Raw genomic sequence first — 24,781 nt, 5'->3', positions numbered from 1 at the left:
CGCTATAATTTTTTAACTACAATATATATAATGCGATGATTTGATACCACTTACAGTAGAAATATATAAGATCATATTACCAAAGCACTTTCATTTACTCTATTAATAACATTCAGTTTCTTTGTTGAAGTAAACCTGATGATGCAGTACCTGATAACGTTGGCCAAATGGTTTTATATAATAAAACCTAAAATCTTCCTCACAATCTGTTCTCATTTTACGACTTTACAAGTTGATTCTTCCCATGCTTTCATCATAAAGAAAGAATTTTGTGTAAAAAAGAAACAATATAATGGTGTTATGTCAATGATTTAGTAACCTACTGGGGAATTCTTAATGCACTTCAACAAACAGGCAGAATGAATGCGGGCTGTGGATGGAGCGGGACGTGGATGGAACTGGATGTGGATGGAGAAGAATGTGGATGGAGTAGAATGTGGAGGGACTCTTTATCAATCTAACAGACTTTTTACATTCTTTAAGATATAAAATAATGTAAATCTATTTTCATTGGTAAGATTTTGTATCATAGATTTGACCATATGTTTAAAAAAAAATGCCAAAAACACAAGACTGTCCCCATGGTGATTCTACTTTCTTTGGCTTCTTCAGGCAGATTGTGTTGATATAATCTATAGATCTATTGTAGCTTAAAAAACAGTGCACTTTTAATATAGATAAGTCTAGCCTTGTACACCAAAATAACTATATTTCTACAATCTTGAGAAATCAGTACTATAATGATAAATTCACATTACACAACCAGCTAAGTATAGAAGCTACCACTGAGTACTAATGGTGCAGCATGATAAATCAGGGAACAGATTTAAGTCTACTTCAATTACATCAATATTCATTATTGAAAACACAGCCAGCTAGCTGTTTACCTAGGTAAGAGTTCATTACTTCATAGAGATGGTAAATTTTGGTTCAAAAGTCTTTTACAAAATGTTTTCAGAGTAAAGCTGATCAAGTACAGTCTAGTTTAAATGTCGAGTGGTTTTGACGCTAAAGGGAAAAACTACTTCAAAGTAACATCCGAGAAATCACAGCCAAAGAAGCAGTATAAGTTGTAGAAGGTATGTACTGATCGCCTTGCTATCGAAAGTTACTGAATACTTCAAATGTTGAGGTCTAATTGTAATAAAGTAAAACTGTACACATATGATCTTAACATCAGTATGTAAATGAACATTCCCCTTTTTTCATTATTAGTCAGCATATTGAGTAATCAATACAAGAAATTAAAAACAAAAGACTAATGCGTCTTGATGTTCATCTGACTATAAAAACTTTTAGCAGGGTTATTTTTCTACTTTGAACGAAATCTTACTAAGAAGCTGTTTTCCATGATGTAGATGGTAGTTCTGGTGAGCAGTAGGTAACTGTAATAAATCTGATACCTAATTTTGACTGTAAAGTTAGATCTCCAACTGGTGAAACTTGAGAAGTTTGAAATAGATGTTGTACAGCAAAACCATACTTGTGCAATCATATCACAAAATGAACTCCCTGGATGGAAGTTTTGACAAGGTAAAAAAAAACCAATTTGCTGGCTACCTTTTCCATCAATTTTTTACTTCAATGGCACCAGTGGAGAAGATTAAAATATGTTTTTTCACGATGGTGGCCATCTTGGATTTCAGACAAACCCGAAAAATAACAACACTTGGTCAGGACTATCTCAGGATCATTTCATGCAAGTTTGAGCTCAATCTCTCTGGTTGAACTTGAGAAGAAGTTTGAAACGTCAAAAACTTGCCCATGGCAGATGGCAGATGACGCACACCAGACGAGATTGAAGCACCATGACTATAGGTCATCATGACCTTCGGGTCACATGACCTAATTATGATAACCTCAGCTCCAATAGTTGTCCTTGTAGTAAAGTAATGGCTTGTAACCTGTACCATACCGGTATCAAAAGTGGAAAATTCTGTTTATACATTGCATGCACCTCCGTGCTTCTTTACTGAAATGTTGATTTCACTTTATCATAAATATGTACTCCATAAAATATACATGGTTCCCCTCAAATATGTACCCCATAAAATATACATGGTTCCCCTCAAATATGTACCCCATAAAATATACATGGTTCCCCTCAAATATGTACCCCATAAAATATACATGGTTCCCCTCAAATATGTACTCCATAAAATATACATGGTTCCCCTCAAATATGTACTCCATAAAATATACATGGTTCCCCTCAAATATGTACTCCATAAAATATACATGGTTCCCCTCAAATATGTACTCCATAAAATATACATGGTTCCCCTCAAATATGTACCCCATAAAATATACATGGTTCCCCTCAAATATGTACCCCATAAAATATACATGGTTCCCCTCAAATATGTACCCCATAAAATATACATGGTTCCCCTCAAATATGTACTCCATAAAATATACATGGTTCCCCTCAAATATGTACTCCATAAAATATACATGGTTCCCCTCAAATATGTACCCCATAAAATATACATGGTTCCCCTCAAATATGTACCCCATAAAATATACATGGTTCCCCTCAAATATGTACCCCATAAAATATACATGGTTCCCCTCAAATATGTACTCCATAAAATATACATGGTTCCCCTCAAATATGTACCCCATAAAATATACATGGTTCCCCTAAAATATGTACCCCATAAAATATACATGGTTCCCCTAAAATATGTACCCCATAAAAGATAAATGGTTCCCCTAAAATATGTACCCCATGAAACAAGTGTCAGATATGCACCCTATAACATGAACAAGGATGAGATATAAACAAGTTCTTACAAAGTTTTACATACCTGTCAAAAACACAGAACTACAGAACCTCCAGTTCCAAAGTCAATGATATGAAGACAGCAGAAAGCTGGGAGGAAACATACAGTTAGGATGAAGTGAGAGAAACTCCCTAGTGCGATGACTGACAAGAATTACAATACTTGTCGGAGGCACTGCTGGACAGGGTTACGCGACCATGATCGAGACTGGAAATACATCCATTTTTAATCTCCAATAATACACCAGGATTCGCGGCCTGGGTACACCGCTGTTCTCCGCCAGCGTTTTGGAATAGTGTTTAGGTTTGTGTTCCACCATTATGTCACTGTTATTGTCATATCAAAGGTTCAAACAAAAATGATGTTAGGATTGAATCTCCTGAGAAATCATACCACCACAAAAAATTCAGTATTCATCTGTTTCATATCAGTATGAGTAGTATCACGTAATGCTCACTGTACCAAACAGTGTAACTAAACCAAATATATCATTATAGAAGTATTCTATAGGGACTTGGTCACAGTACTTTAACTCTAGTCTAACTTTCTGGAGTGAGGATAGCAGGCAAGCCTTTTAGTAACTGTTACAACTACTGACATCCTTGGTAATCTATACTTAACAAAGTTAAATGGCACTCGGAGGGAGGGGGAGTCTCTTACATCTAGTCACAAATCAATAAATTACACAGAAAAGTCACTCACATTTCTCTAAACAATTACCACACATATGCTACACAAATATTACTATCAAGGAATAATCTGTCTATATAAACATATTAATGTGAATAGGGAGTGATGGAACCAAGTACTCTTAAAATCCACTCACTTCAATAATCATCAACATGGATGGTTACAATTAGACATCAGCAAAATATCTCTCACACAACCTCAGAAGATGCTTCCTGCCTGCTTGCTGCCTTATACCTGAATGTGTTCAATATACTTGCACTCACTGTGAAAATAAAAACTACGTTCATAAGGCAATCGTTTTCACGCTACAAATTATCTGGCATGTCAGAATACCATACAGCCACTATAGCTAAGCTGTATAACCCATATTCCAACATACAGCAATCCGTACTGTCTCATGGATAAAGTATAACAGTGATCTCAAAAATGAAGATTTCTTACACCACCAACAGCATACCTATACTTTATTTATATACTTATATATTTTTTACACTTTCTTTATATACTTATATATTTCTTCTACTTTATTTATATACTTATATATTTCTTACACTTTATTTATATACTTATATATTTCTTATACTTTCTATATATACTTACATATTTCTTACACTTTATTTATATACGTATATATTTCTTACACTTTATTTATATACTTATATATTTCTTACACTTTCTATGCAGTCCCAATATCGAAAGAGTGCAACTAATGACCAAGGGTAACCTTCAAGTGAAATTCTAGAAAGGTTCATTCAGTACTTCTCAAAAAAGAGGCATAGCAATGATTGTCTAAAAGGACGGATGTCATCGATCATAGACTGATGGAGAGACAATGACCAGGGAAGCATGGTGATTTGAACAGACACCTGAACATAAATTTGTGTTAAGAGTTTTGTATTTCAGTCTTGTTAATTTGTCAATAACATCTCTACAGAACACCGTCCAGTTCTGAATGTAAAAGGGAGCTCTCTTGCTACTTATACCGTGGCAGTTTTAAAACATGGCATCTTATAATACTTAGAACAGACAGTATCATTATGTTTCTACAGGTTTAATACAAAGCAAATTACATCTCCTTACCAAGAAACCTTAAATATGGCCAAAGAGCCAAGAGGTGTATTTAGACATTTCAGTCAGTGAATTCAAATATCCCCCATTGCATGTTATAATGTTGTATGTCTAGCAGCCTGATGAAGCTTAAGTAGAGTTTGAGTGAATCTTGATACAGCCCTCCGACTTACTTAGTCCCTCAGGTTATAGGGCCACACAATACAACAATAAACCGATTTCCCAACACGGTAATTAATAGGGTACATAACACAACCATAACATACAAACCACTTCTGACCTGTAATGGTATTATAGAACATAATTTATCACAAAAGCTCTTGGCAATAAATACCACAGTAGGAAATTGTTGAAGTATCATTGATCTCTCATCAACATATACAATGAAACTTTACCCTTATTTTATATAAAGGATGCCTAGTCAATAGATATCACTAATGTAATATTTGTTTAATTCAGTAATCAAATCATCGCATATTTGTTTTCAGGCCCATTCCATATGGTGGTACTGCTTACTTCATAGGCCAAGATCTTCATCCCTTGTTTATGGTAAACATCAAGCAGCCAGTTTCCCAATGCTTCGTTAGAGTTAAAAAGTCTTCAGTGAAAATTTACAGCTACGTATCAAACAAAAGTGATATTTCACAGCTCTATGTTAGTTGAGATAAGTTAGGTTGATATATTTTGAGTGTCAGTTTTGCTTTGATTAAAATCTAAATCTAATCCAAAATTCAAATTTGTCAATAATCACTGTTACAATTGGTTTATTCTCACAAAGCTTGAAGCAATTTGTTCCAAAAATTTAAATCAGAAATCTATTTCAAATATTGAAAAGCATACTGTAAAATCACATGTTTTGGTGGAGCTCAATTTTGTGGTTTTCCAAAAAATACCACTTCATGGACAATAGATTAGCTCATTAAATCTACTTCTATTCACTTAAACAGTTTGTGGATGTATGAATTCGTAGATTTAGAGTACCCAGGTAATTAACGAAAATAAATCCACCACAAAAATGATGGATTTTACAGTATTCTGTGTTAAGTAATGCAGAAGTAACTCACACGGGACAAAGGTTCTGGTTTACAAATTAAGGGCCTTCAACTGTGTCATTAATATAGAGGGGGTAGAGACACACAACTGTGTCATTAATATAGAGGGGGTAGAGACACACAACTGTGTCATTAATATAGAGGGGGTAGAGACACACAACTGTGTCATTAATATAGAGGGGGTAGAGACACACAACTGTGTCATTAATATAGAGGGGGTAGAGACACACAACTGTGTCATTAATATAGAGGGGGTAGAGACACACAACTGTGTCATTAATATAGAGGGAGTAGAGACACACAACTGTGTCATTAACATAGAGGGGGTAGAGACACACAACTGTGTCGTTAACATAGAGGGGGTAGAGACACACAACTGTGTTGTTAACATAGAGGGGGTAAGGACACACAACTGTGCCGTTAACATAGAGGGGGTAGAGACACACAACTGTGTCGTTAACATAGAGGGGGTAGAGACACACAACTGTGTCATTAATATAGAGGGGGTAGAGACACACAACTGTGTCATTAATATAGAGGGGGTAGAGACACACAACTGTGTCATTAATATAGAGGGGGTAGAGACACACAACTGTGTCATTAATATAGAGGGGGTAGAGACACACAACTGTGTCATTAATATAGAGGGGGTAGAGACAAAGTTTTTTGTATTTTGTTGTTTTAGGTGACATGACTGTGGACAAAATTCTGTATCAACTTTTTATAATAAGGAGGTCATTACCATAACATTAATGGATATATCTTTCACCCTGTCAACTTCCATCAACATAAAACAGTAATTAATCAACTTGCAAGCAAATACAATGTAAAGGAGGGTCAATGATTTAAGTAAATGCACTCCAACATGTGTTACATCCATACTCCCCTGAAGATGTTTACAGATGTAATCTACCAAATGTTACCAATACACACAGTACAGGTGACAAAACAACAGATAGCTCGCACATGTTGCACAATGATTTCAATCGATATGCCATTGTAGTTTTTCTTTACCTTGAAGAATATTATTGTTTTCACTACAAAGACAACCACCCAGCCAGGTAAATATATCAGTCTTGACAGTCCCTACAACAACAACAACTGTACAACAATATCGCCTACATCAAGGTTCCCCACAACTAGATCCTGTACAACACAGTCCTCTACAACTTGATCCTGTACAACACAGTCCTCTACAACTTGATTCTGTACAACACAGTCCTCTACAACTTGATTCTGTACAACACAGTCCTCTACAACTTGATCCTGTACAACACAGTCCTCTACAACTTGATCCTGAACAACACAGTCCTCTACAACTTGATCCTGAACAACACAGTCCTCTACAACTTGATCCTGAACAACACAGTCCTCTACAACTTGATCCTGTACAACACAGTCCTCTACAACTTGATCCTGAACAACACAGTCCTCTACAACTTGATCCTGAACAACACAGTCCTCTACAACATGATCCTGTACAACACAGTCCTCTATACCTTGATCCTGAACAACACAGTCATCTACAACATGATCCTGTACAACACAGTCCTCTACAACTTGATCCTGAACAACACAGTCATCTACAACATGATCCTGTACAACACAGTCCTCTACAACTTGATCCTGAACAACACAGTCCTCTACAACATGATCCTGAACAACAGTCCTCTACAACTTGATCCTGAACAACAGTCCTCTACAACTTGATCCTGTACAACACAGTCCTCTACAACTTGATCCTGAACAACACAGTCCTCTACAACATGATCCTGTACAACACAGTCATCTACAACTTGATCCTGAACAACACAGTCATCTACAACTTGATCCTGAACAACACAGTCCTCTACAACTTGATCCTGAACAACACAGTCTCTACAACATGATCCTGTACAACACACAGTTGATCCTGAACAACACAGTCACCTTGATCCATGATCCTGTACAACACAGTCCTCTACAACTTGATCCTGAACAACACAGTCATCTACAACTTGATCCTGAACAACACAGTCCTCTACAACTTGATCCTGAACAACACAGTCCTCTACAACTTGATCCTGAACAACAGTCCTCTACAACTTGATCCTGAACATCAGTCCTCTATTACTTGATCCTGAACATCAGTCCTCTATAACTTGATACTGTACTACATCAGGTTCTGTACAGGATCTTAGCTCCATCATTCTGAAACACTATTTATTTTAGTTATTTTAGTATTAAATTTTCTATAATGATTGTAACTGCCTATTAGTACTAAGAAAATCAGTAAAGAAATACATGTACATCCCCATCTCTGCACTCGGACCCTGCTTCCAAGAAAAAAACAAAAACATCCAGTAGCAGGTATATACTTTGCAGCATTAAAGTAGATCAATATAAGTTATAAGCCTGTCACTAATGAAATTGAAAATAAAAATACAAGTTAAATTTTCATTTACTATAACTGACATTCAACAACTGCACTGTACTTTTATTTATTAGTTTTACCATCACCTAGCACACACAATCAGCTTTGTGCAAATGTCATAGAAAAAGGGCATTCTATTATCGGCAGATTCAGAAGAGAATCGGCTCAAACAATAGCTAATCATCACATAAGGAAACGGCAATTGCCATATAAGGGCATCACCTACAGTATAAATCGATACAGGGGGGTGACCTATAACTTCACCATGCTCAGGCCTCTCTTGATAGATGGCTTCAACAAAGAAACACATCTCTTCATTTACCCAGGAATAACAAGCACCTGCCGACTGTCCTGAAAGGCTGATCTATGTATAGGACAATTAACTGGGAACTACACTGGGTTGATCTCAGTTATCCAATAAAGAGCAGAGGACAACCCAATCAAAATACAGATCATCCTGGACACAGCAATAAAGCCGGAGCCGACTAGCTTTCCTTTACAAATCAGAATTAGTAGGCCAGCTGATATTAAATAACTATTAGAGAAAATTAATAATTTTACCCTGCTAAATATTGAAATTTTATATCTTAAAACTTTCATAATCTTGGTAATAAATTGATCAGATAGTGACAGTTTCTGCGTCCAAGCTATTAATGTATACAAGGTAACATTAACTAAAATCAATTGTCAACGTTTTATTGAAACTTGAACCTGAATTATTAAGACTGTTCCATGGAAGTTTGGAGACAATTGGTGTTAAATAATTGATAGGTCTGTGCTTTATTACTGTAACACGAGGGAACAAAGCAGATGTATACCACCAGTAAGTTTGTGCTACACTTCCCTGCGAAATACCACCTTCAAATCTCAAGTACAACTGTCCTTACACATCCTGGATAATTCAGGATCATGACTGATTTGGAGATCAAGGTTTCAAAGAAAATGTATGAGAATTTTGCAAACAGATAAATATATTGCTTTAAAGTTTTTATTTGTTTTCCAGCTAAAAGAATGGTAAATAACCCTAAATCTTGCCTCCAAAATATACTGAGTTCATCAAGCAGTACCAAAACACTCTCTTTACAGGGTTACTTTCAATGTTACCATTCATACCAGTATTACTGTCCATCAATTTACATACAGTACAAACAAGTTTAACAGGCAATCAGCTAAAATGAAGTCTATACAAGTATCACTGAATCTCACTTAACAATTAGTGCATACAGATATTAGTGTCTGTCCTATACAACACTGTACACTGTTACAGTGTGTGATATATGTGCCAGGTATGTCCTACACAACACTGTAGACCGTTACAGTGTGTGATATTTGTGCCAGGTCTGTCCTACACAACACTGTACACTGTTACAGTGTGTGATATTTGTGCCAGGTCTGTCCTACACAACACTGTACACTGTTACAGTGTGTGATATTTGTGCCAGGTCTGTCCTATACAACACTGTACACCGTTACAGTGTGTGATATTTGTGCCAGGTCTGTCCTACACAACACTGTACACTGTTACATTGTGTGATATTTGTGCCAGGTCTGTCCTACACAACACTGTAGACTGTTACAGTGTATATTTTTTGTGCCAGGTCTGTCCTACACAACACTGTAGACCGTTACAGTGAGTGATATTTGTGCCAGGTCTGTCTTACACAACACTGTAGACTGTTACAATGTGTGATATTTGTGCCAGGTCTGTCCTACACAACACTGTAGACTGTTACAATGTGTGATATTTGTGCCAGGTCTGTCCTACACAACACTGTACACCGTTACAGTGTGTGATATTTGTGCCAGGTCTGTCCTATACAACACTGTACACCGTTACAGTGTGTGATATTTGTGCCAGGTCTGTCCTATACAACACTGTACACCGTTACAGTGTGTGATATTTGTGCCAGGTCTGTCCTACACAACACTGTACACCGTTACAGTGTGTGATATATGTGCCAGGTCTGTCCTACACAACACTGTAGACATGCAGTGTGTGATATATGTGCCAGGTCTGTCCTACACAACACTGTACACTGTTACAGTGTGTGATATTTGTGCCAGGTCTGTCCTATACAACACTGTAGACTGTCACAGTGAATGTTATTTGCCTCGCCTCAATCACACAGAATAGTTATTACAATACAGTTCAAACATAAAATAATAACAGAATTACGCTTCAATTGTGAAGCCAGAAAATATCAATTTATAACTAAGCTGTGTCAGAATAGGAATAACAAAGGCGGCAGATTGGGATGTTAATTTCATTGGAGAAATAAAATGTCAGAGCCGTGACAATGGACAGGGACAGTAAGATAGATTAGAGAATCATGGATAGCAGGAGAAATGGCATGAAAAGGAAATATACAATGTACAATATTTTTCAGCTGCCTGTACAGCAATATTATAGTCTTTCAGACGGCTTAGTCTGCAGGTTCACACGAACACTTGCATGTATAAACACTATTCAGGGGGCAATATTCTAATCACACTTATTTTGAAACCAAACTTCCAAAGTTATCTGTCTTTTACTTTGTGTTTTTTTAACTATAATATAATACTGAGCACTCTATAAATGAACTTTAACATAAAGTCTAGTAACAAATAAAGGTCAACTCTGTATATAACGGCCTGCCCTACACTGTACATTATAGCCTACATAAGCCTAGACATAAAGGCCTGCCCTACACTGTACATTATAGCCTACACAAGCCTAGACATAAAGGCCTGCCCTACACTGTACATTATAGCCTACACAAGCCTAGACATAAAGGCCTGCCCTACACTGTACATTATAGCCTACACAAGCCTAGACATAAAGGCCTGCCCTACACTGTACATTATAGCCTACATAAGCCTAGACATAAAGGCCTGCCCTACACTGTACATTATAGCCTACACAAGCCTAGACATAAAGGCCTGCCCTACACTGTACATTATAGCCTACACAAGCCTAGACATAAAGGCCTGCCCTACACTGTACATTATAGCCTACACAAGCCTAGACATAAAGGCCTGCCCTACACTGTACATTATAGCCTACACAAGCCTAGACATAACGGCCTGCCCTACACTGTACATTATAGCCTACACAAGCCTAGACATAAAGGCCTGCCCTACACTGTACATTATAGCCTACACAAGCCTAGACATAAAGGCCTGCCCTACACTGTACATTACAGCCTACACAAGCCTAGACATAAAGGCCTGCCCTACACTGTACATTATAGCCTACACAAGCCTAGACATAAAGGCCTGCCCTACACTGTACATTACAGCCTACACAAGCCTAGACATAAAGGCCTGCCCTACACTCTACATTATAGCCTACACAAGCCTAGACATAAAGGCCTACACAAGCCTAGACATAAAGGCCTGCCCTATACTGTACATTATAGCCTACACAAGCCTAGACATAAAGGCCTGCCCTACACTGTCCATTACAGCCTACACAAGCCTAGACATAAAGGCCTGCCCTACACTGTACATTACAGCCTACACAAGCCTAGACATAAAGGCCTGCCCTACATTCTACATTATAGCCTACACAAGCCTAGACATAAAGGCCTACATAAGCCTAAACATAAAGTCCTACATAAGCCTAAACATAAAGTCCTACACAAGCCTAGACATAAAGGCCTGCCCTATACTGTACATTATAGCCTACACAAGCCTAGACATAAAAGCCTACATAAGCCTAAACATAAAGTCCTACATAAGCCTAAACATAAAGTCCTACACAAGCCTAGACATTAAGTCCTACACAAGCCTAGACATAAAGTCCTACACAAGCCTAGACATAAAGGCCTGCCCTACACTGTACATTATGGCCTACACAAGCCTAGACATAAAGTCCTACACAAGTCTAGACATAAAGTCCTACATGAGCCTAAACATAAAGGCCTGCCCTACACTGTACATTATGGCCTACACAAGCCTAGACATAAAGTCCTACACAAGCCTAACCATAAAGGCCTGCCCTACTCTATACATAAAGGCTTACATAAGCCTAGACAGAAAGTCCTACACAAGCCTAGACATAAAGTCCTACACAAGCCTAAACATAAAGGTCTGCCCTACTCTATACATAAAGGCTTACATAAGCCTAAACATAAAGGCCTGCCCTACTCTATACATAAAGGCTTACATAAGCCTAACCATAAAGACCTGCCCTACTCTATACATAAAGGCTTACATAAGCCTAAACATAAAGGCCTGCCCTACTCTATACATAAAGGCTTACATAAGCCTAACCATAAAGACCTGCCCTACTCTATACATAAAGGCTTACATAAGCCTAAAGATAAAGGTCTCCTCAAGCCTTCCAAGCTATTTAAGCTTATACATTAAGGTCTGCTCAAGCCTCTCAAGCTATCCAAGCTTATACATTAAGGTCTGCTCAACCCTCCCAGGCTATCCAAGGTTATACATTAAGGTCTGCTTTGTATATACATAAATGCCTTCCCATCTTTCGACCTATACATAAACAATAATAGGGCTGTCTCAAAAATTGAATGCTTTCATGTGAATTAGCACCAAGGAAATCAGGAAACAACTGAACGATTGAGCATAATGAAACAGTTTTCTATTTAAAGTAAAAGTAGCCTTCACTTTCAGTGCAAATTGCCAAAATTCAATAAAAGATACAAAACAATTTCCAAAATGTACAAATTAAGTAAAGTCTCGAAAATTATGTTCCACACTAGCTCTTTTGACAATTCAATATGTCTATTTATAGTAAGGTTAAAATCCAACCTGATATATAATGTGAGGTAGGTAGTGCCTCTGACAAATAAGATGCTGGAGAGACTGACTAATGACAGGGTATATGGAGATAGCTGTTGACTATACACATCAGCAGGGAGTACTAACAGTAGACTCCAACACACTGAGGTATAACACTGTAATTACTACAGCACCAGATACCACCAATACTGACACAACCTTCTGTCATTGGACCAAAACTGCTTTGCCAAATGACAGCTCATTATGCATTCTTGCTCCAATGGACTCCATCTTTTCCTTGGCAACCAGTTCTATCAATATTTTTTTTCTTCTTTCTTTTCTTTTTTTATGATAACTGTAGAACCACAGATTTTAAGCATATCACAATCATGCTTGGATGATAAGCCAAATACCCTGCATGTGGGTTTTACAATGTCATCTCAGTCAGTAATTGAGAAAAAAGGAAGGAAAGAGAAGCTGAGAATTAATACCATTGCTGTTTCCCCTTGTCGACATGATGGGAGCTCCTGTGTCGAGAAGTTCTACTGAAATGCACTCAAACACACAGTAATATAGCCACACAGCACTCACATAAATTTTTGAAATGTAAATTATTTCAATAATAAAGCATACATTTTTGTAAACCCCATATCATAGTCTTAAAGGACAGATCTTTTAAAAATAGTTTTCTCAAAATTACAAACACTGCCTACCAGCATGAGGATTCAGAGAGAAGGGTGAGCCTGAGAAGAGTTACATCATTTATCAAAACCCAGCATCCGTTACGTATTCAGCATCATGCCCAATTCTCAAAGATCAAACCTCCACAAACATTCATCTTTGTTAGGTTTTAAGGATCACATGAGAGTATACTAATTAGATTCAATAATTAACCCCACAAAAATACACAGATGATAATTTGTCATTTTGAGAAAAGCTGGTAGAATGTGTGAGACAGACAGCTTTGCAGGAACTCATGTGGGATATGGTATATTTCATCCACAGAGAGAGTTTATTTAGTCTTCGTGTTGGGTACAATATAGCTAATTTTTGCGTGAACATTTTGGTTCCATAGATGTAAAACATGTTTTGGTTGAATATCGCATGTTTTTACTGAGGGTGGTAAATTTCTCTCAGATATTTCCTCTTTACTACTTATACCAATTACAAGCCCTCATTCTGCAGTAATATTGTTACAGGTCCCTGTAGGTATACACATTTAATCCACACGAAGAGTTAACACATATATATATATATATATAGATATTTACAGGTTAGAATAAGGCAAGATATGATCAAATTGTCAAATATCAGAGCCAGTCACATCAAATTGACTAATGCATCTATACAGAATTTGCATTTATTTCTACTGTTATTAGAAAATATACAAACTTGTGCAGTTTCAAGTTGCTAAAGGCATAAATTTCAATCTGTTTATAAAATTACTGTTGGGAACATATAGTTACCTTAGACCTGTGTAAAGTAGAACACTCTCTGAAGTAAATTTATTACAAGTCTAATGTCAAAGTTATTATAGCTCCCAAGCCTAGAGAATATATCACATTGTATACTATACTTTCTGCAGCTGTACTACAGATATTACCCACAGTTCTTTTCATCAATGTTTCAAATATCCATATTGTTGTTAAACAATACTTTATATATCTATATTTACTGTTTTTTCCTTTACGTTCCATTCAAAACTTAAAATACAATATACAAGAATATAGGAAATATACACATGAGCAATTCCACCACACCAATATCAAAACTATATTTGATGTAAATGTGTTACAAAGGTCACTCAAAACAGTGTGATTCTAACACCAACAACTCACACAGGTCGCCAACAACAAAGTGATTCGAACATCTACATCTCACACAGGTCGCCAACAACAAAGTGATTCTAACACCAACAACTCACACAGGTCGCCAACAACAAAGTGATTCGAACACCTACATCTCACACAGGTCGCCAACAACAAAGTGATTCAAACACCTACATCTTACACAGGTCGCCAACAACAAAGTGATTTGAACACCTACATCTCACACAGGTCGCCAACAACAAAGTGATTTGAACACCTACATCTTACACAGGTCGCCAACAACAAAGTGATTTGAACACCTACATCTCACACAGGTCGCCAACAACAAAGTGATTCGAACACCTACAACTCACACAGGTCGTCAACAACAAAGTGATTTGAACACCTACATCTCACACAGGTCGCCAACAACAAAGTGATTCGAACACCTACATCTTACACAGGTCGCCAACAACAAAGTGATTTGAACACCTACATCTTACACAGGTCGTCAACAAAGTGATTCGAACACCTACATCTCACACAGGTCGCCAACAACAAAGTGATTTGAACACCTACTACTCACACAGGTCGCCAACAACAAAGTGATTTGAACACCTACATCTTACACAGGTCGCCAACAACAAAGTGATTTGAACACCTACATCTCACACAGGTCGCCAACAACAAAGTGATTTGAACACCTACTACTCACACAGGTCGTCAACAAAGTGATTCGAACACCTACATCTCACACAGGTCGCCAACAACAAAGTGATTCGAACACCTACATCTCACACAGGTCGCCAACAACAAAGTGATTCGAACACCTACATCTTACACAGGTCACCCACAACAATGTGATTCTTAAATTCACATCTCACACAGGTCGCCCACAACCATGTGATTCTTACATCTACATCTCACACAGGTCGCCAAAACAGTGTGATTCTAACACCCACATCTCACACAGGTCGCCCACAATAATGTGATTCCAACAACCACATCTCACACATGTTGCCCACAACCATGTGATTCAAACACTCACATCTCACACATGTTGCCCACAACAATGTGATTCCAACACCCACATTTCACACAGGTCGCCCACAACCATGTTATTCCAATACCCACATCTCACACAGGTCGCCCACAACCATGTGATTTTTAACAACTGCATCTCACACAGGTCGCCCACAACCATGTGATTCCAACACTCACATCTCACAGGTCATCCACAACAATGTTATTTTTGACACCTGCATCTCACACATGTCACCCACAACAATGTGTTTTTTAACACCCACATCTCACACAGGTTGCCCTAAACATCATGAAGTAAGATCCAGCTACATGACTCCTATCACAACTTGACAGCTGCCTGTGTTAGGTCTGTAAGTTACAGAAATCTCTGCACCATATGTTAAGACCTGACAGGGGCAGTTATTAGGTGGTGATACTTACATCATATCCCTGACAACACATACCATGTGTTACCATGTATTACGTTGTCAATCTCTTTCTCTGTGTAACATGTAAGTCAAGGAGAACAGATGTTCTTTACATGTCAAAGCACATACTTGTAATATCATATAGGTGTCCAAATGTCTCCTCTCATTTGTCACACCATTAATGATCTTCCCCTGTCAAAATATCTATTTGTTTTCATCATTTATCTTGCAGAAGTACATTCACTGAAAGCACAGAATTCATAGAACATTCCTACAGCCACTCTTGCTAAAGTCTATAGATTTGTCAAGGTCGTGGTGCCAAAAATCAAGGTCATGAGCAAGCAGTCAAGATAAAGTCATGATATATATATATACCAAAGCTCAAGGTCAAAAAGTTGTGACAAATTCATGGTACAAAGGTTCAATGTAAAAGTATAACACATCAACGTCTTTTACCTCTCTGAACATCATGCAGGAGGCCAATCACATGCAATTCAGAGCAATTTAGGTACAGTGTTTTGCCCAAGGATACCACCAAGACATCACTTGTTTTCTAAGAAACACAAACTGCATTGTGTTGGAATCAAACACTACATCTTCACCTCACATTGCATTAGACTGGTGCTCTATTGACCAGGCGACTCATTGGTCCACTAACAACAAGAGAACTTATCATACACCATTGTAAAAACACAACACATCCTGGGAAGCTGGTGTCAAAATAGACACTTAAGCTTGTAAGACAAAATCTGGCACTTCTAATTGGTTTCAACTCATATAGCAACTGCATTGTCAGCACTTTGATACTTGGAACTCCTGAAATGTGATTAGAGATCTTCTTTGTTTAGGTGTCCAGTGACTTTCGATCGATATACCTCCACAGCCAAATAAACTCAAATCACATGTGTTTGCAGTCTGTTAAAAACTTGGCACTTTCAAATGAAACAGTTTGATGTTTGCAAAGAAAGACTACGTACTGGGACTATAGCCTTGTATTATTTCAACTCATTTTCCTCCTACGCTTGTAGTGTCAAGAAAACATTGCCTTCTAAAGAAGTCACAAACCGATCAGTGCATAGCTAATCTGAAGCTGTGTCTGAGGAGTTTATGTCATTATATCACCCCAAGAGACACCCAACCATTCCAGAATTTGCCAGGAAAGTTTTTGTAGTTTTGTTTTTGCATTTGACAGGTGAAGATTTCTTTTTACTGGTAAATAATTGGGGCTCCACAGAGACACCACAAAAATCCATACACAGCTTCTCGCTTATCAAGTCGTAGAATATGTTCAAGCCCTGACAGCTTAGAGTCAATATTTCAATGATGACATTTTGGGTCAAGGTTTGCAGGAATTGGTCACTATATTGGTGATGATTTGATGACATGGAAGAAGCTCAGGTTGAGAAATGTCATACCAAGTAATTTATTCCTAGTGAAATTGAGGTCCTGTATTTGTACATATCTGTTACCCTACATGCCCTCCTCAGTACCAAAGGGGGAGCTGTCAGTCATAGCTTCCACCCTTCATGCCCTCCTGAGTACTAAAGAGAGAAGCTGTCTATCATAGCTGCTACCCTTCATGCCCTCCCAGAGAACTGTAGGGGGAGGATGTTCATCATATAAGCTGCCATCCTACAAGCTCTCCCTGAAAACTGAAGGGAGGTGCTCTTCTTCAAAGCATTCCATCCTTGATTACAAATGTTAGGAAGATCTGATAGTCAAATCTCCTCCACTTCATGCTCTCCCTGAGTACTATAAGGAGCAGCTGTAGGTCAAAGCTGCACCCTTCATGCCCTCCCAGAGTACTATAGGGACAAGCTGTAGGTCAAAGCTACACCCCTTCATGCCCACCCTGAGTACTATAAGGAGAAGCTGTAGGTCAAAGCTGCACCCCTTCATGCCCTCCCAGAGTACTATAGGGACAAGCTGTAGGTCAAAGCTGCACCCTTTCATGCCCTCCCTGAGTAATATAGGGACAAGCTGTAGGTCAAAGCTGCACCCCTTCATGCCCTACCTGAGTACTATAGGGATAAGCTGTAGGTCAAAGCTGCACCCCTTTATGCCCTCCCTAAGAACTATAGGGACGAGCTGTAAGTCAAAGCTGCTCCACTTCATGCCCTCCCTAAGTACTATAGGGACGAGCTGTAGGTCAAAGCTGCACTACTTCATGCCCACCCTAAGAACTATAGGGACGAGCTGTAGGTCAAAGCTGCACCACTTCATGCCCTCCCTGAGTACTATAAGGAGCAGCTGTACCTTGTAGCTTACACTCTTCCCATCCCTCCCATAGCTGGCACCTAACCTGAAGAACAGATGACTATTGGAATCAATGAGCATACAGTCTGTAACACACCACATCACTCTGAATTACAAATTGATATATCCTATCACTTCCTTCACTCAACAGGAGTCTTATGTTTAAATCCCTCATGGCGAAAATATATTCATCATAATGAAGTTTTCTTCAATTGAAAATTAAAAGACACCCCAGTATCAACCCGAATTAGTACAATATATTTGATGGGCAAACATTTTTCAATATAACGATTTCTTTATAAGACAATATAACCATTTTTCTATAATCCATAAGATGAATTTCCAAAGTCAGAAGATATTTTTAATTTTTTTTGTCTGTTCAACAATAAATCTATACATACAGGTCCCCAAGTCCTGTACTCATAGAATTCTGATGGACTCTGGAAAAACCGTAAATTTTACATTGTATTACCCAATGTTTTAAGCAATAAAAGCTGACTCATGAAAATAGATTGAGAACTGTCTGTTTGTCCCGTAGAAATAAACCCATTCTACACATCACATACAATTATAACAGTACAGGCAGGGTTGAAACAGTGGCTATTACCAATGACTGTTACCATAGGCTGTACTAAAAGTAAAAACTGAAATTGCAATGTGTCTACGAAATCAAACGCCAACATATTGAACCAACTGAAAGGTCAGTAAGGTAGGTCTATATGTTTTAGTACCAGCATCTCGTGGATGTCCTCTTCAAATCCTACAGTGTGAAAATAGAATAGTAACAGAAATGTGTACATTCTTTAGAATATACCTACGGCACTGAGCCAAATATAGATTATTGTTAAACATGGAGTCACAATGTGACATGGCTGAATGTCAAGTTTAGATTTACGTCCACCATTTCCATGTTATACCCATCTACATAGTTACTAGGATAGGACAGGTGACAAAGCTGCCTCATTGAAAATCTGAAGTGTAGAAATTACAAACCTTTTATACCAGTAAGCTAGCTGTATATCAGAACACTCTGCTAGCTGTTACATCAATATCAAACTCCAGCACTGGATAGGATTAGTCAGCACTATCAAACACATTTATATAAAAAAAACCTCCACAGACCACTATCACATTGAAAAAGCATTCACCAGTTCAACATATCATATCTCTCCCTCTTCTCAACCTTTACATACACACAAACAATGAATGTATCAGTACCAAAAAACACACACCATTATCAAACCATTGCGCCATCAAACACAAACCATCACACCAAACACAAATCATTATCACACCAATAAATACCCACCATTATCATACCAACAAATACACACCATTATCACACCAACAAATACACACCATCCAACAAACACACACCATTATCACACCAACAAATACACACCATTATCACACCAACAAATACACACCATTATCACACCAACAAATACACACCATTATCACACCAACAAATACACACCATTATCACACCAACAAATACACACCATTATCACACCAACAAATACCCACCATTATCACACCAACAAATACACACCATTATCACACCAACAAATACACACCATTATCACACCAACAAATACACACCATTATCACACCAACAAATACACACCATTATCACACCAACAAATACACACCATTATCACACCAACAAATACACACCATTATCACACCAACAAATACACACCATTATCACACCAACAAATACACACCATTATCACACCGACAAATACACACCATTATCACACCAACAAATACACACCATTATCACACCAACAAATACACACCATTATCACACCAATAGATACACACCATTATCACAACAACAAATACACACCATTATCACACCAACAAATACACACCATTATCACACCGACAAATACACACCATTATCACACCGACAAATACACACCATTATCACACCAACAAATACACACCATTATCACACCAACAAATACACACCATCACACCGACAAATACACACCATTATCACACCAACAAATACACACCATTATCACACCAACAAATACACACCATTATCACACCAACAAATACACACCATTATCACACTGACAAATACACACCATTATCACACCAGCAAATACACACCATTATTACACCAACAAATACACACCATTATCACACCAACAAATACACACCATTATTACATCATATTATACTTTATATTTCTGTAATGAAATAGAATTATAAGTGGGTTTTCATCGAAAACTTAGTCATGTCAGCGCTTCATGGTGAATCATGTATTTAATTGTGATGTCACAACTTCATGGTGTAACATGTATTTAATTGTGATGTCACAACTTCATGGTGTAACATGTATCTAATTGTGATGTCACAACTTCATGGTGTAACATGTATCTAATTGTGATGTCACAACTTCATGGTGTAACATGTATTTAATTGTGATGTCACAACTTCATGGTGTAACATGTATTTAATTGTGGTGTCACAAATTCATGGTGTAACATGTATCTAATTGTGATGTCATAACTTCAAGGTGAATCATGTATTTAATTGTGACATCACAACTTCATAATGTAATATGTATTTATTTGTGATGTCACAAAGAGTCAAACTAACATTTTTAAAGATTAAATAGGGTAGTATTAAAGATTCTTGCAAAGGTTGCTAATTCGTATGAAGTTTATGAAAGTTACCACAAATTTTCCATTTCAACTCTCCATAAAGACTTGATAATATGAAAAGTTTTTAGCTAAGTTTAATAAATCTCACGTTAAATTGGAACTCCTGTGAGATGGTCTATTCATCATTTGTCACTTACAGGTTGTATTCTCAGAAACACACAGCCGTATAAATCAAATCAATTGTACTGTGCATTTTCATTAACAATTCATTGAAACAGTTTGATTCTTGAAACTATGCATCACTTGCTTAAAAGCAATTTGTGATAGAGATCTGAATGCTGAATTTGAAAAAGTCTTCTCCCTGCCAAAATATTTCAATCATTCAATGAATTCCATTAATGTAGGTGCACACTTTTGGAAATTTCATTTATCAAAGAGAAAGTGATGTGTGTAAAAGAAGGGAAAGTTGGTGAAGATAATTTAAACTTCAGAGACATCATGGATCTGGCATGGGGAGATGATGTACATTGGCAATACCGTCCTATATATAGCATGATCCCAGTGCTCGAATGGAGGCTGCCATATTGGTATCAAGATAGTGGAGTTCATACTTGTGTGTATCAACAACAGTCAGCTTGACCCTCAGAAACATAGACACTTTCACACTGTTTTACCTATCTTATGAGTTTTATGATAAACTACACCATCCAATACTCCTTGTTAAAAGCGGTATAACATTAACACATCTCATGAAGAAAACTTTATCAGAGGAAACTTATTGTTGGATGTTGTGAGGCCCCTAATCTGCTTTTTCATACACCTGGACACCTCTTTCTGTCTTTCAGGTGTGTGATGTAGCTGGTTCAGAAAACCCCTACACATGGTATCTAAGCTCAAAACTATATAAACTTTTTTAAACTTTAATTCTTTTACAACAATTGTAAAACAAGTTAAAGCAACTTATTCTAATTATTCTTGATGGCCCGGATGTAAGCAATGAGGGGTATTACAGTGGGAGACTGTCAGAGATAATTTTGAGAAAACCCACATGGTCGGAAAGGCGATCCCCTACATTTTCGCTTTTCGTTGCGAGAATCAAACCCCAAATGGCTAGGTAAAAGATGAGTGTGTTACCATTGCATTACCCGACTATCCTGTTGGTATAGGTTCTTAAGTTTACTGTTGAAGTCAGATGAAAAAAACTCTTGCTTAGAACAAATGAAAACTGCTTAATTCTGCAAAATAAAAAATTCATATAAAGCAAAGATTTTGATTTTTTTTCAGACAGTCTCAATGGCTTGACAGAGACTGTTGAGTGCAAGTGTGACAGCTGCCTCCTTGTACCACAGGGGCCAGTAACAATGTTTCTGAGGGATGGGGGCTTGTATGGTATAATATGACAAGTATCCTGTGCTTTGTACAAGTATTTACACAACCAGTGTGGAACAAGGACACAATATTTAGCATCTTAAAAGCTTTTAAACTGTGGTGACCCACCTTTGTTCTCATACCTTATAATCTGGCCAATTTTACATGTACCAATTACCAAAAGATTATCAGAAATGTTCTTGACAATAGCATGCTTTACGCATCTGGTATTAAATAAGTTTCAATGAAACCTAAAGCTTGTCATTTATGGCAGGAGTTAGCTACACATTATCAAGACTTAATGCTCAATTAAGCCAATCACAAGTCTTAAGTATCACAGTCAAGTTTGAGTTTTAGTCCATAAGTATCACAGTCCAGTCCGAGTTTTAGTCCTTAACTATCACAGTACAGTCCCAGTTTTAGTCCTTAAGTATCACAGTCCAGTCCGAGTTTTAGTCCTTAAGTATCACAATCCAGTCCGAGTTTTAGTCCTTAAGTATCACAGTCCAGTCCGAGTTTTAGTCCTTAAGAATCACAGTCCAATCCGAGTTTTAGTCCTTAAGTATCACAATCTAGTCAATTCTGAGTTTGTGACTATAACAACAAGCCAATTCCAAGTTTGTAATTGTTTTAATCCAGCTGACTCCAAGTCTGTAACTATTATAATCCTGCCAATTTCTAAGTCTGTAACTATTGCAATCCAGTCAATTCTGAGTCTGTAACTATTATAATCCTGCCAATTTCTAAGTCTGTAACTATTATAATCCTGCCAATTTCTAAGTCTGTAACTATTATAATCCTGCCAATTTCTAAGTCTGTAACTATTATAATCCTGCCAATTTCTAAGTCTGTAACTATTATAATCCTGCCAATTTCTAAGTCTGTAACTATTATAATCCTGCCAATTTCTAAGTCTGTAACTATTATAATCCTGCCAATTTCTAAGTCTGTAACTATTATAATCCTGCCAATTTCTAAGTCTGTAACTATTATAATCCTGCCAATTTCTAAGTCTGTAACTATTATAATCCTGCCAATTTCTAAGTCTGTAACTATTATAATCCTGCCAATTTCTAAGTCTGTAACTATTATAATCCTGCCAATTTCTAAGTCTGTAACTATTATAATCCTGCCAATTTCTAAGTCTGTAACTATTATAATCCTGCCAATTTCTAAGTCTGTAGCTATTATAATCCTGCCAATTTCTAAGTCTGTAGCTATTGCAATCTGAATATTTGTATCAAACTAACAGCTGATTCTAGTCTGAAACTAATGGAATCTAGATATTTGTATCAAACTAACAGCTGATCGTAGTCTGAAACTATTGGAATCTAGATATTTGTATCAAACTAACAGCTGATTATAGTTTGAAACTATTGGAATCTAGATATTTGTATCAAACTAACAGCTGATCGTAGTCTGAAACTATTGGAATCTAGATATTTGTATCAAACTAACAGCTGATTGTAGTCTGAAACTATTGGAATCTAGATATTTGTATCAAACTAACAGCTGATTATAGTTTGAAACTATTGGAATCTAGATATTTGTATCAAACTAACAGCTGATCGTAGTCTGAAACTATTGGAATCTAGATATTTGTATCAAACTAACAGCTGATTGTAGTCTGAAACTATTGGAATCTAGATATTTGTATCAAACTAACAGCTGATTGTAGTCTGAAACTATTGGAATCTAGATATTTGTATCAAACTAACAGCTGATTATAGTTTGAAACTATTGGAATCTAGATATTTGTATCAAACTAACAGCTGATTATAGTTTGAAACTATTGGAATCTAGATATTTGTATCAAACTAACAGCTGATTGTAGTCTGAAACTATTGGAATCTAGATATTTGTATCAAACTAACAGCTGATTATAGTTTGAAACTATTGGAATCTAGATATTTGTATCAAACTAACAGCTGATCGTAGTCTGAAACTATTGGAATCTAGATATTTGTATCAATCTAACAGCTGATTCTAGGTCTATAAAGCAACCTGTGTTGATTGTAATGCTGTTTGTTTGCCTGAAGCTGCTAAAAGTTTCACATCTAATCAGTGGATTATATCATTAGTTGTATCTGATTAGAGAGGATTACACAGGTAGTCAGAAGAGATCAGTATGTGGGCTTGTCTTAAAAATACAGAATATATGCTGCAACTGTGGAATAATTTTCAGGAAGTTTTAACAAATTTTATGATTGATTTCTCTTCCACATAACCCACAGAGGCTTGGCACAATATCTTTACCCAATTATATACAAACCATTAAAATTGGTGCCAAGTCCCTGTGATCTAGCTGAAATTGATATCAGGCTTTCACCACGGGTAAGAACCATGACAGACTTGGACATCACCAAATGACAAGACAATAATATCCACAAAACATTAACTAAGCTCGTGTACCTACTGATGACGTAAGTAACAGACATTTCACACCCATAACAACAGTTCTTTGGTGGTAAGCATACCAGAACATACACAAAATAAAAACTCCAATAGGCTGATGTGTTTTCTGATATGATAATGTGCATGTT

The 24,781-nt window shown here is 37.1% G+C and overlaps 1 protein-coding gene across 1 annotated transcript in view; it reads right to left on the bottom strand.

The window, feature by feature from the left end:
* Window positions 1-24,781, bottom strand: part of LOC132557587 (double-stranded RNA-specific editase 1-like) — a 102,836-nt gene that overhangs the window by 34,017 nt on the left and 44,038 nt on the right. The window contains exons 4-7 of the mRNA XM_060222096.1: window positions 18,355-18,377; window positions 12,442-12,485; window positions 8,702-8,747; window positions 4,714-4,716 (exon numbers count right to left, since the gene is read on the bottom strand). Coding sequence (XP_060078079.1) covers window positions 4,714-4,716; window positions 8,702-8,747; window positions 12,442-12,485; window positions 18,355-18,377 — 116 coding nt within the window. The remainder of the gene's footprint in view (window positions 1-4,713; window positions 4,717-8,701; window positions 8,748-12,441; window positions 12,486-18,354; window positions 18,378-24,781) is intronic.

The sequence above is a fragment of the Ylistrum balloti genome, unplaced genomic scaffold, assembly GCF_031769215.1.
Source record: "Ylistrum balloti isolate Yb309-2 unplaced genomic scaffold, AGI_CSIRO_Ybal_v1 Utg370700, whole genome shotgun sequence".
Classification (NCBI taxonomy): Eukaryota; Metazoa; Mollusca; class Bivalvia; order Pectinida; family Pectinidae; genus Ylistrum; species Ylistrum balloti.
This window is presented reverse-complemented; position numbering and strand designations above follow the sequence as displayed.